At 56.7% G+C, this 12518-nt stretch overlaps 1 protein-coding gene across 1 annotated transcript in view; it reads left to right on the top strand.

Annotated features, from left to right (window-relative positions):
• GIGYF1 (GRB10 interacting GYF protein 1) overlaps positions 1-11065 on the top strand; it is a 32893-nt gene extending 21828 nt beyond the window's left edge. The window contains 13 exon segments of the mRNA XM_087714328.1: positions 99-225; positions 394-437; positions 440-482; positions 677-777; positions 1662-1744; positions 1866-1958; positions 3095-3217; positions 3334-3507; positions 4350-4525; positions 4617-4777; positions 4990-5168; positions 5401-5524; positions 6143-11065. Of these exon segments, the coding sequence (XP_087570454.1) occupies positions 99-225; positions 394-437; positions 440-482; positions 677-777; positions 1662-1744; positions 1866-1958; positions 3095-3217; positions 3334-3507; positions 4350-4525; positions 4617-4777; positions 4990-5168; positions 5401-5524; positions 6143-6195 (1481 nt within the window). The 3' untranslated portion in view covers positions 6196-11065.
• The last annotated feature ends 1453 nt before the right edge of the window (positions 11066-12518 follow it).

Here is a 12518-nt window from a genome sequence, read left to right as displayed (position 1 = left end):
GCATGGCATTTCTTTGGTCCTGCCTTGGCTCGCGTGGGGAGGGGGCTCCAGGGTCCCTTGCAGGGAGCTCCAGGGTCCTGTCTTCATGCAGGGGGTAGGTGACCCCCTCCTCTCGCCCCTCCAGGGGAACCTGGACCAGGAGCGCCTGAAGAAGCAGCAGGAACTGGCGGCCGCCGCCATCTACCAACAGCTCCAGCAACAGCAGCTGCTTCAGCTCGTCAACAGGTAGCCCTCTCCACCCCCACCCCAGGGAGGAAAGTGCACCCCGGGGCTGCCCCAGGTGGGCCAGGGGGAGGGAGCAGAGGAGCCTGCAGCAAGCGCGGGGGTCTTTCTGGGGGGGGGGAAATGTGGCCTTTGGGACCCCCGCCTGGCTACTCTTGCCTGCTCTTCCAGCCGGCAATACTCCCAGTGTGCCGCCCAGCAGAAGGTGGCATCGGGGATCTGAGCACCTTCCTCCAGCAGCTGCAGGCTCTCAAGCCCAGGTGAGGCCCCTGCAGCCCCCTCCCCAGGTGGACTCCCTGTAGGGCCTCTAATCGGTTGGGGGCGGGGGCTTTCCTCTGAGGAGGAGTTGCAATTGAGGGACAGGTAAGCAGGTCTGCCGTACCTGGGAAGGGGGGCGACATTTGGGGGGTCCTGGGCAGCTTTTATCCCTCCCGCCTTCTCGCTTCTCTTCCAGAGCCGGGGAGCAGGGCATGATCCCCTCCATGAACCGATCCATATCTGTGCCAGACACTGGGTCCCTCTGGGACACACATACCTCAGCTTCACCGCAAGCAGGTCGCTGACGGGCGGGGGGGAGGGAAACCTGCTTGACCGGGGGAGGGGGGGTTGCGTCTTGAGATTAAGGTCCACCAAATGGTCACAGCTGGAGTCCCTCGCCTGGACCAGCAGGGCCGGGAGACGGAGGAAAGGAAGGCTGCTGGGCTTTGGGGTCCTCTCTGGGTAGGACCCCCGTGTCCCCGTGGGGTGGGGGGGCAGAGCCCTTGTAACCGGCCCTTCTAGAGGGGAAGACGTGGGCAGAGGGAGGAAGTGGGCTCAGGATGATAGCTCTTTCGTTCTCTCTTGTTCTCTCTCTCTCATTCTCTCTCTTGTTCCTTTTGTTCTCTCTCGTTCTCATTCTCTTGGTCTCTGTCTCGTTCTGTCGTTCTCATTCTCTCTTGTTCTCTCTTTCGTTCTCTCTCGTTCTCTCTCTTGTTCTCTCGCGTTATCTTTCATTCTCTCCCCGTTCTCTCTTCTCATTCTCTCGTTCTCTCTCTCTTGCTCTCTCGTTCTCTCTCTCATTCTCTTGTTCTCTCTCTCTTGTTCTCTCGCGTTATCTTTCCTCATTCTCTCCTCGTTCTCTCTCTCTCTCTCTCTCCTCATTCTCTCTCTCATTCTCTCTCATTCTCTTGTTCTCATTCGCTCTCGTTCTCTCTCTCATTCTCGTTCTCTCTCATTTTCTCTCGTTCTCTCTCTGTTCTCTTGTTCTCTCTCTTATTTTCTCATTCTCTCCTCTCTTGTTCTCTCGCGTTATCTTTCTCTCATTCTCTCCTCGTTCTCCCTCTCTCTCCTCGTTCTCCCTCTCTCTCTCATTCTCTCTCGTTCTCTCATTCTCTCTCGTTCTCTCATCTCTCTCGTTCTCTCTCTCGTTCCCTTCTGGGTAACTTCGATTTCTCCTCCAGGCGGTGAAGCCAGTTTGTGGGATATTCCAATTAATTCTTCAACTCAGGGTCCGATCTTAGAACAACTTCAACTACAACATAAAGTGAGTTGATTCACTCCCCCCCCTCCCCAACATTCCCGGAGTGGCCCTCAGAAGGGGGCAGCCGGGAAGGACCTCCCCCCCACCCCCGGTGACCCCGCCCCTCTGTCCCCCTCTCCTTCAGCTGCAAGAGCGCCGAGGGGCCGAACTCAGGGCGAAGCGGGACGAGGACGAACGGAAGCGGCGCGAAGAGGAGGAGCTCTACCGGCGCAAACAGGCAAGGGCAAGTGCCGGGCGGCCCACGGCTGAGAAGGGGACGGGGAGGAGGAGGGAGGGGTCTGCGTGTGGGGGCCCATTCCGGCCCAGGGGGAGGGGGGTACCTCTAAGGGAGAACCTTTGTAGCTCAGGGTTGAACTGAGGGGTCCTTGGGGGCCAAGGTGAGAGCCAAGGTGGCGCAGTGGTTAAATGCAGCACTGCAGGCTACTGCTAGATCAGCAGTTCGGCTGTTCAAATCTCACCGGCTCAGGGTTGACTCAGCCTTCCATCCTTCCGAGGTGGGTAAATGAGGACCCAGATTGTTGTTGGGGGCAATATGCTGACTCTCTGTAAACCGCTTAGAGAGGCCTGAAAGGCCTATGAAGCGGTATATAAGTCTACTGCTATTGCTGCTATATGGGGGTCCTTGTATTATTTTATTAGCCGCCTGGAGTCCTCCAGGATTGGGTGGCATACAAATCCATTAAAATTGAAAATTACCTGACTGGGTAACAACATCCGTGCTCGAAGGGAGGAGGGCTTGGGAGGAGGAGGAAGAGAACGATGACTGTGGGGTCCTTGGGGGTCTCGGAGCTTGGAAGTTTCCTTGCAGACGTTTCACGACCCAGCTAGGGAACCTCATCAGTGCTAGAAAGGAGCGGAGGCTGCTCTCGCTTTATATTCTGCTGGCTTCCCCTGGGTGGTCTCAGTTGGCTTCCTGGGCAGTTTCCTTGATTGTTGGTCGGGTGTTAATTTTGGTCTGATTGCTGGTGTGTGTCTGTGTGTCTGTGTGCGCGCGAACGCGCATTTTGGCCTCTCTGTTCCCTTTTTCAGCGGGTGGCTTGTCTCTTCTGCACAGGATGCAGGTGCCTTCATGGGAGCCTGTGGGGGCTGGCTGCGAGAGAGGGCCCACAGAGACAGGGGGAGGCCCTAGAATGGAAGCTGAGAGCAGCAAAACCCCCCCCCTCCTTCCCTCCTACCACTGATGACGTTCCCTAGCTGGGTCGTGAAATGTCTGCGAGAAAACAAGGCCCTTCCGAGAGCACCAGGGACCCCCCCGGGAAGGTTCCCGCCTGGGTAGTGGCTTCCTTGGGGAGGGGCGGGGGAAGGGGGGGAGTCTGCGCCCGGCCATGAGCAGTCTGGCCTTCCTCCCTTCAGCTGCCCTCCTCTTCCTCGTGGGGCCAGCAGTCCGTCAACGCCTCTTCCGGGCAGAGCAGCTTCAGCCTGGCCGACCTGCAGAAGCTGGGAGACAGTCGGACCTGCAGGGAACTTCGGGAGGAGGTGAGCCCGGCCCCCCTCTGGCCTCCCCCCACCCTCCCCCTAGGGGCCTTGGGCAGAGGGGTGGGATGCGCGCCGGAGACCCTCGCCCATCTCTCTCTCTCTCTCCCCCCCCCCAGTGCCGCCACCAGGAAATACTGCAGAAACTCCTGCAGCAGCAACAGCAGAACACGCAGCCCCTCTGGGGGGGCCTGGCCAAGCAGAGCCCCTCCCTGAAGGCCCTGCTGGAGTTGCAGCAGGAGAGCGACAGGCACCTGCAGAAGCCGGCCCAGCCCCGGGGTCAGCAGCGAGCGGTGAGCGACCCCTGGACGAGCAGACCGGCTTTCAGGGAGCGGGAGGAGGGGTTTCCCTGCAGCTCCTCTGAGAAGGAAACCAGCCCACCCACCCTCTGAGTCAGCACCAGGCCTTTCCCCCCCCCCCCCCGGTCTCCTGGCCTACTCTCACACCACCCACCCCCTTGCTCCTGCTTGCAGCCCCCTCCCCCCCAGAGTGTCAAGGTTCCAAATAGCATCCAAAATTAAATCAGAGTCCCAGGCAAAGGATTCCTCAAAGTTCCCAATTTATGAAGAGAGCCATGTTGGAACATCTGGGAAAACCCGAATCTGAAGCTTCCCGGTTCTCCCCACCCAGTTGAAAGTTCAAGATCCTTGCCCCCCACCCACCCACAAGTCCATCCCACGGTCCAATCTCCCACTCCATGCTGGCAGTTTCCACCCATCCAGTTCCATCCAGGTGCGGAGGTACAAAGAATAAAAGATGACCTTGGTTTTCTAGAAAGAATGTTGTTATGGCTGCCTAGCGTCTAACTCCATACAATCCCATTTCCCCACCGTAGAAAAGCATCGTAGAATAGTAGACAGTGTGGCAGGCCAAAGACCCACAAGAAAAGATGGCTGCAGGCCTGACAAAGAGGACCTTGGGGGGGGGGCTTGCACCCGAGGACAGCCCCCGCCCTTTACCTAGCGGGTGTGTGCTGGGAAGGGGCCGTGCTTTAAGGAAAGGAACCGTTTCAGGGCCTGGAGAGACTCCCCATTGGGCTTCCTGCTTTAGGGGTCCCAACAGTTTCCCCCCCCCTCAGTTGACGCTCCCCAAGAGCTCCAGGTGACCCCTTTTCTCTTCTTTCCTGCCCTGCTAGCACGGCGGACACGGCCTGAGCAGCCTCTCCTCTCAGTGGGCTTCAGACGTGGGTTCACTGTGGGGGGGCCACGAGAAGGCCGGCCCCCTCGGCCTCTGGGAGGAGAGCATGAAGGGCCCCGGGCCCCTCGGCCGCAACCTGGGCTTGAGGAATAGCCGGAGCAGCCCCTCCCTAGGGTGAGTTGGTCTCCAGGGGACGGGAGGGGTGAGGGGTGGGGACAGCCGAGTTGCCCCCCCCCCTCACTCATTCTCTGTCTCCCTCCCCCAGGGACGCCTACTCCGTCTCCAGCCGGCAGAGCAGGAAGAAAACCGACGAGGAGGAGAAGCTGCTGAAGCTGCTGCAGGGCATCCATAAACCTGCCCAGGACGGCTTCACCCAGTGGTGCGAGCAGATGCTGCACGCCCTCAACGCTTCCAGCAGCCTCGATGGTACCTTGGGGGGGGGAAAGGGAAGGAGGGGGTCTCCAACGGGGAGGGGTCTGCGGGCGGATCTGATGCGAGGCTTACGTGATTCGGGAGGGAGTCCTCGCTCAAAGCCACAGGGGGGGGGGGTGTCTCTCCTGGGGAGGGTGACTACACCGGCCGGTGTAAAGAGCAGTGGCCTTTTGTGCCCCCCCCAATCCTCTCCCCCCCCCCCCCAGTGCCCACCGTGGTCGCTTTCCTGAAGGAGATGGAGTCGCCCTACGACGTCCATGACTGCATCCGCTCCTGCCTGGGAGACACCCTGGAAGCCAAAGAGTTTGCAAAACAGTTCCTAGAGCGCCGTGCCAAGCAGAGAGCCAATCAGCAGCGACAGCAGCAGCAGCAGCAGCAGCAGCAGGTGAGGGGGCGCCTGCCAGGGGGCACGGGAAGGTGGGGGGGGAACGCAGGTGTGCTTCCCCCAGGAGCGGTTTCCTTCGGGTGGGTCCGTCTGCGGATCTGAGGCAGCTCTGCCCCTTCGGATGGGCACCTGCCCTGCCGGCCCTTTCTCCTCCTGGCCCTCAGGCCGCTCCAAGGACACCAGGCCCCACCTTGCAACTTCTCTCCCTTTGCTCCCCCCCTCCCCCCAACAGGAGGCCTCGTGGCAGTCGCTCTTCCCGGCCAACCACAGCCCCAAACCGCCATCTTTTGAGAACAGCCAAGCCGTGAAGATCAAGAGGCGCCCCGTGATGCTGCATGCAGACCCCAGCATCCTGGGTGAGTGAGGAGGGGGCTGGGACACGGCTGCTTCCGGGGAACTTGGGGGGGGGGTTAGGGGCGCTTGGTTGGAAGGAGCAGATGGTGGCCTAGCTCTGCCCTCCTGGCACCGGGGGATGGCGGAGCAGCTGCTCCCTCTGTCGGGCGCTTCCCTCCTCGCCACAGGACAACTCGGTGCGGGATGACCCAACGGTTCCGTTTAATTATTTAAAGTAGCTTTAAGAACTATTTTAGGAGTGGTGCGTCGCCCTAGAGGGGGAACTCTCGCCTCACCCATCAGGAGGCTGTGAGTTCAATCCTAGGTAGAGCCCGATATTTCTCTCTGGGCACCGTGAGAATATATCTGCTGAACAAAACTCCGCCCTGGCAACAGGGCAGGCATCCGGCCAGTAAACACTCTTCTAGCTCCATTCAGTCGCCCAGACTCCACCCCCGCAAGGGATGATGGGCTCGTTAAATGAAGATGATGAGTCAAAACTTTATTTTAGTTTTTGCAATTTGCAATTTGCAATTTTGTCCTTGCTTTGGGACCAGATTTCTTACGCAATAGTCTTAACTCGTCCCGCAAGGGCTTGTCCCGGGTCGAGCTGTGGTAGACGCTCCGCTCCTTCCTTGCAGGCTACGCTCTTCATGGCGCCTCCAGCGAGCTGGAAACGGTGGAGGACTACTGAGCCCCTCCCTCCTTCCCTCCCTCCAGCCGTGGGACCCCCGTCCACCCTGCCGCTGCTGCCTTGATCTCACCCATTTCAGTTCCAGCTGAGAGTGCCCTGCTGGAGGGGCCTACCCCCCCCCCCACGAGGCAGGGTTTTGGGGGCCGTCCGGGCCCCATCCCCCGGCGAGTGAGCGCGAGGATCAGCTGGGCCAGGCCAGACCGGAAGGAAGGCTCTTGCGCACTTCATTCCTTAAAAAAAAAGCACCTTAAACAACGCCCTCTTACTTCTGCCATGCACTTTATCCGAACTTTGGTGGTGTTTTATTTTTTGTTTTTTTTTTTACAAGTGACTTGTTACAGATTGAGAAAAAAAAAAAGGAAAAAAAAAATTTTTTTTTTGGAAATCGCGAAAGATTTTTTTTAAAAAAAAAAAAGCTTAAGAAAAACCTACAAAAAGTTTTATCTTTAAAGAAAAAAAACACTTATTTTTCACGTATGTTTAAAAAAAAATGTGAACGGTAAATTTCACAGGAGCTTGATATAAAAAAAGATTTATAAAAGAAAAAAAAACTTGAAGAAATGCACTTAGAAAAAGGATCTTTTTTATATTAAAAAAAAAAATTGTTTGGATAACTATAGGCAACAGATGTGTAAATATTCTACAGACTCTCCTCGATCCGCACAGTATATTTTCTCTTACAAAGAGGCCATTTTATAGGAAGTTTTTCGTTTTTTTTCCTCCTCGTTTTTGATTTTTGTCGAGTTCTTTTTTTAAGAAAATTGCACAAAAAAAAAAATGCCTCCCTCCTCGTTTTCCTTTTCTCCACCCCACCCTGGACGTTCACAGTTTTCTATTGTGTTTGATTAAAAAAAAAAAAAAGAGGAAAAAAAAAACACAGGAAAAAAAAAGAGAAGAAAAAACAACAACTTGCAAAAAGAGGAATCTACACTACTGTTGAAGCGGGTCGCTCCTCCAAGAAGCTGCTTTGTTCTCCAAGCCGATCCCGGATTCCGGCATCTCCTAGATCTCCAGGAACCTTTGGGGAGCCCCCTCCATCCCCCTCCCCCCAGTGACCCTTCCCCCCTTCTGGCCAGTTCCTTCCTCGTCTGTCTGTCCTTCCGTGGTGATGCTCACGACGGGCAGTTTTTTCTCCAGTGACCGGCGTGTGGGTGCACACTTTTTTTTTTCTAACAAAGGAAACGCCGGATGTTGTGAGTCTCCACGTTTCTCCGGGCCCTTCCTCCCCTCCCCGTTTCGTGCACGGATGAGAATCATGAATCGTCCTGCGGGTCTCCCGCCCCGCGGCATCGACGGTCGGAGCGCCCTGTGCACCCAAAGCCAAATTTGAATGTATCCTACTTGGGTGACACTTTTGGCTCCATGCCTCCCTCCCAGCGTTGTCAGCTATGGTGCTGCTCCCCTGGGCACAATTGTTGTGTGTGTGTGTCTGTGTGTGTGTATGAAAAAGAGAGAGTGCATGGGACTTTTTGGAAACGAGCTGGCGAGAGATGCGGTTCCCGCGCTCTACGCCGGAGCTGTGATGTGCACATTCTCCGTTATCCCGAGGGGCTGCGTCCCGGTGTGCTTTTTTGTTTTTTGTCTCTACACAAGCACCTGCTTGGTTTTTGGTTTTGTCGCAAGGACCTTGTTTTCACTCGAAATCCGACCCGAGTCCTGGGGACGGGGGGCTGCTTTGGACACAGGGTACTCGGAAGACACGCGGAGGTTTTTGTGTGTACGCCGCCTGGCCATCCCGCCGACTTCCGAGGGCTCGACGGACCAGATTGTGCCCTGCACCCCAGAGGCCTCCTTTATCGTTGGCCCCCTTCCCTGCCAAGATTTCCCCCTTGCAAAGGTGAGAGGACACGGAAGGCTTCTGGGGGTGCCCCCTCCCCCCCGTGGCATCTTGCACCAGTGGAGCAGGGATAGGATCGTCTCCCTCCCCCTTAGAAACGCGTCTCACAAACACTTGTCGGCACGAAGGACTCTGGAGCGCCAGATGCCGTTTTCTTGCGGTGCGTTTAGAGTGTGTCTGTGGGGAGGGTGGGGGACGGGAAAGGGGGCACCCGAATCACCCCACTTTGGACTGCAGCAGCAGGAGGGGAAACCCCGTCCAGTTGTGACCAAATGCCGAAAAGACTGTCTGGGGGTTTTCCGCCTTACGCCAAGCCAGGTAAGGCTCCAAGCCAGGATTGATGGATCCTCTGTGTGTGTGTGCGTGTGTGTGTGTGTCTGCACATCTGCAAGAGAATTCAATACTTTGTGTAGCTGATACTGTGATGCTTGGAGGGTCCCCATTCTGCCAGACGGACGCAACCCCAGCAGGAAGGGAGGAGTCCCCATCTGTGCGAGAGTGGAAGGCCGGTCTTGCTAGGGTGTGCCGGCCCCTTGCCACCCTGGCTCTTTGAAGTATTGAGACCCTGGAGGGGGAGGGTCACTGTCCTCAGTCTTCCCCCTCCCCCAGGAGGTCAGCTGGGGCTGGGCACCTTCCTGCAGCACTGGTCAGGGGCCCAGCGTGGCACCCACTCGCCGTGGGCATCTGTGGGACGCGTTGCCGCCAGAATGTATGTGTAACATTGTTCCTCCCGCCTGCCTTTGGGCCCGAGGCTGCCTCTGACTTTGGAGCCCCCCTTTCAATCTCCGGCTTTGCTTGCAAATTGGTTTTTTTTTTGGGGGGGGGGGTCCTCCCCTTCTTGCTGAGCCCTCCTTTATTTTCTTTGCACCAAACATTGGGGAGGGATGTGAATTGTAATAATCCTAAGACCTTTCGTGTTGTTTATTTCTGTTTGTGTTAATCAAGGTACGGGAAAAGTTTACAAAACAGGCTGATTGTTTTCTGGGGGGGAGGGGGTGTCCCTGTCCTGGGAGAAGGGGCTCACCACCAACCCCCCACTCAGACCTGGAAGGTGGTTAGAGGGAGGGAAGGAGGCGGGGGGTGTCCTTTCCCCTTTTGTCATAGAAGCCTCTCCTCCTCTTTTTCAGCCTCTGTGTGAATCGTGTTGGGGGCTTTTCTCCCGCGAGCTGAACAAAAATTGGAAACTCGTGTGTGCAATTCCTGCCTTACTAGTTTTCGAGGAAAAAATAATAGGGGAGGGGAGGGAAGAGCGTGAAATTTGTTTTCAGTATTATATAGCTTTTTTAAAAAAAAATAGGAAATATATATACATATATATATATATATATATCTAGCAATAAGGAGGGAAAAGTTTCACCGAGAATTGTTGTAGCACATGCAAAAGCTGGCAAAGGGGGCTCCTGCCCACATCCAGGGGGAGGGGGGGGCTTACCTGGCTGCTGGAACAGGGGGTCCCCTCTCCTCCCCCCCCCCATGTTTTGACTTCCGGGTCCCATGCTCCACAGCCAGCAGCTTCTGAGTCGGGGCCAGTCTGAGTATTAGTACTACTGCTGCCAGTTCGTTCCTTTCAGACAATAATGCGCGTAAGAAGAGTTTCCTGTAGCAATCCCCCCCCCTTTTTTTTTCTGTTCGTTGAAATTTTGGGGCAACCATTTTTTTGGAATGTGACTATGAATGTATACATGTGTCTGTCTCGGTCCCTTTTCGCAACCATTGGGAGGGTTGTGTGGGAGGGGTCTCTGGGGGCGGGGAGGGTGGGAGTAGTGTTTTAATTTTGAGCTTGGTGTATGCCAGAACAAATAATGGCTCTCGTGCATGTCTAGTAAAGAGAGAGCCACAGCAAGCGGAGGAGGCCATGACAACGCTATGCAGCCGTCAGTGGAGGGGGGGAGGGGGCTCTTCCTGGGGTTTCCTCGGAGGGAAAAGCTCGCTGCGACCCCCACCCCTCCCCTCGCTCCTGGAGAAGGGACGGGCTCCCCCACTTTTTTGCTCGTTCCAAAACTTGGTGACATTTTTGTGTGTTTCTGATGCCTTAAAACTGTAACCCACAAACTTCTACGGAGGGGCAGACCCAGGAGGGGTTTCGCCCGAGGAGACCACTTGGTGAGGAAGACCAGAGAGGCCGGAACCGAGGCCGGCAGGCGAGAAGGCCCCGGAGCCAGGAAGGAGGCCTGGGAGCCTCGACTGGACGCCTGCCCACATCCACAGCGGCCGCAACGGGAGCCTGGCCTTTACCCTCCCTGGCATCCCACACGAGGAGGGCCCAGCCAGCTCGGCCTCCAGCTCCGGCCACCATCTACCTCCCCGCTGCAGCCGCTGTCCCCCCTGAGGCAGGCGAGGCCCGGACATTGTCGTGGTCCGTCCGTCCTTCCCGAGTGTTACAAGAAACTGTGATGGGCGTCCGAGGCCCTGGGGGGTCTCTGAGCTCCTACTGAGAGTGGAAAGATGTTTACAGACTTCACCTTTTCCCGGAGCCTGGCAGGGCCCGGGAGAGGGGCCACAACTTCCTCCCTGTCCCCCGTCCCCATCTCGGGTGCCGAATGTTTCCCCATGGACCACCTGCCTGAAAGACTTGAGGGGGGCGGTGGCGTGTCCCCCCCGTCTCCGCCCATGCTGGCTGGCTGCCCACGGGACTTGGCTCTTCTGCCGGAAGACGAAGCCGCAGCCAGACTGGCCGAATTGGACTGCGAGGGGCAGGCGGGGGCCCTGCCACGGCTCTTCCTCCTTTCGGGTGTGGGGGGCATCTGCCTGCCTGCCGACGAGGGGCCGGCCAGACCCGGTCTGCTTCTGCGCCTTAAACTGGCAGCGGCGGAGCGCCTGCTGGTTGCATGCGAGACAGCTTTGCTCTCTGAACCCGCGTAGAGACTTTTTTGGCTTTTGCTAGTGGCAGCCTATCCAAAGGGGGCGAGACGCCAAGCCCCCCTCCCCCTCCTGTACATATCTCCCCATTTGCCGCGTGTTTTGTAAATGGTTTTGCGTCCCTCCCTTTGCTCTGCGTGTCTGCAAGGAAATAAAAGCTTAGATGTTGTGGAACTTTCTGGACTTTTTCTCACACACACACACAGACACACACCGGTGCTGGGTTGCAAATATTTGAACTACCGGTTTGGGCGCGCTCACAGAAGTGTATCCGTAAAAGCCTCCGGGTGGGTGGAGCCAAACCAGGAGCAACCCACCCGACTGACTGACAGACACGCACGCACGCACAGGAGATAAAGGTAATCCTCACGTACTGACTGAAGTTACAAGGGAGCCGAAAAAGTGGCCTATGGCTGTTTTTCAGACTGGTGACCGTTGTAGCATCCCCACGGTCACATGACTTGCATTCGGAGGCTTGGCAGCTGACTCTCATCCGTGACCATTGCTGTGTCCTCCTGGGACTTCCTGCGTAGCAAAAGTCCCCGGGGAAATCAAAACCGCACTCTGCTGCTACGTCTCTCCCTGGAAATAAGCCTAGAAGACAGCCGAGGTCCAGGATGGCGGACCTATGTCACAGGTGCCAGAAGTGGCACGCAGAGCCTGCTCAGTGGGCACATGCGTCACCACCAGCTGCTCTTCGCAGGCACCGGAGTGCCGGAAAATATCCCCCAAAACAGCCAAACAATGGGGGCGTGTGCATCGGAGCGCCAGAAACCCAAAGAGCAGTTGACTAGCACACGCATGCTGGTTTTGGGGCCGGGGGCATCCACACATGTTCCACTTGGGACACAGTGCTGAAAAAGTTCTCCCCCACCGCCCTTGGTCTTTGTGGTGGGCCTAATGCAAACCCTCCTCCACAAATAAGCCTGGAGGGCAGGAGTGGGCAGCACAAGAGTGTTTGGGGGGCTGGTGGAGTCTGGCGTAGTGGTGAGAAATCTAAGTGCAGGGTGGGAAGACGGGTGATCCGGACACGTTGCACGGCTGCCTGGCTCACGGGAAGCTGCTCGTGTGGCAGCACATGGAAGAGGAGGCAGTAGGTGAGGCAGGTGAACCTGGCGCTTCATGCGGGGCGCCTGCCAGGGGGAAGCTGCGGGGTAGACCAGGCGATGCCTTCGTTGCTCCGTTTCAACACGCCGCGTTTGCAAGCTGACAAAAATTTGAGTCTCTTGTCATTTCAAAAAGTGTCTGCCCTGGGAAGCGGCCAAGGGCAAACGGAGGGAGCGGATAGCCATAAGACACCCCCCAAAAAATAAGACCTAAGAGTCTTTTGGTTCCCCCCAAATTATAAGACTCGGGTCTTATTTTTGGGGAAACACAGTAACTTAAAAATGGCAGAGATTCACTTTAAATGGGGCAAGAAAAGTTGTCAAATGGGGCAAATTCAGTTAAGGAATGTCTCACTTAGCGTGAGTTGTGGTCAGTAGAGTGGGCAGCCTTTTCCTGACCATCTCATTGGGCCAAACCAAGGAGGGCAGCTCAGGAGCCGTTGGAGCACAGCCCCTTGTTGCAAAAGGTTGGGGAACGGGGTCAGCAGCTGCAGCCTATCAAAATCCCCCCCCCCAAGACT

Source organism: Thamnophis sirtalis, unplaced genomic scaffold, assembly GCF_051295495.1.
Source record: "Thamnophis sirtalis isolate CommonGarterSnake01/CBP01778 unplaced genomic scaffold, rThaSir2_p1.2 scaffold_4, whole genome shotgun sequence".
In the NCBI taxonomy this organism is placed as follows: Eukaryota; Metazoa; Chordata; class Lepidosauria; order Squamata; family Natricidae; genus Thamnophis; species Thamnophis sirtalis.
This window is presented reverse-complemented; position numbering and strand designations above follow the sequence as displayed.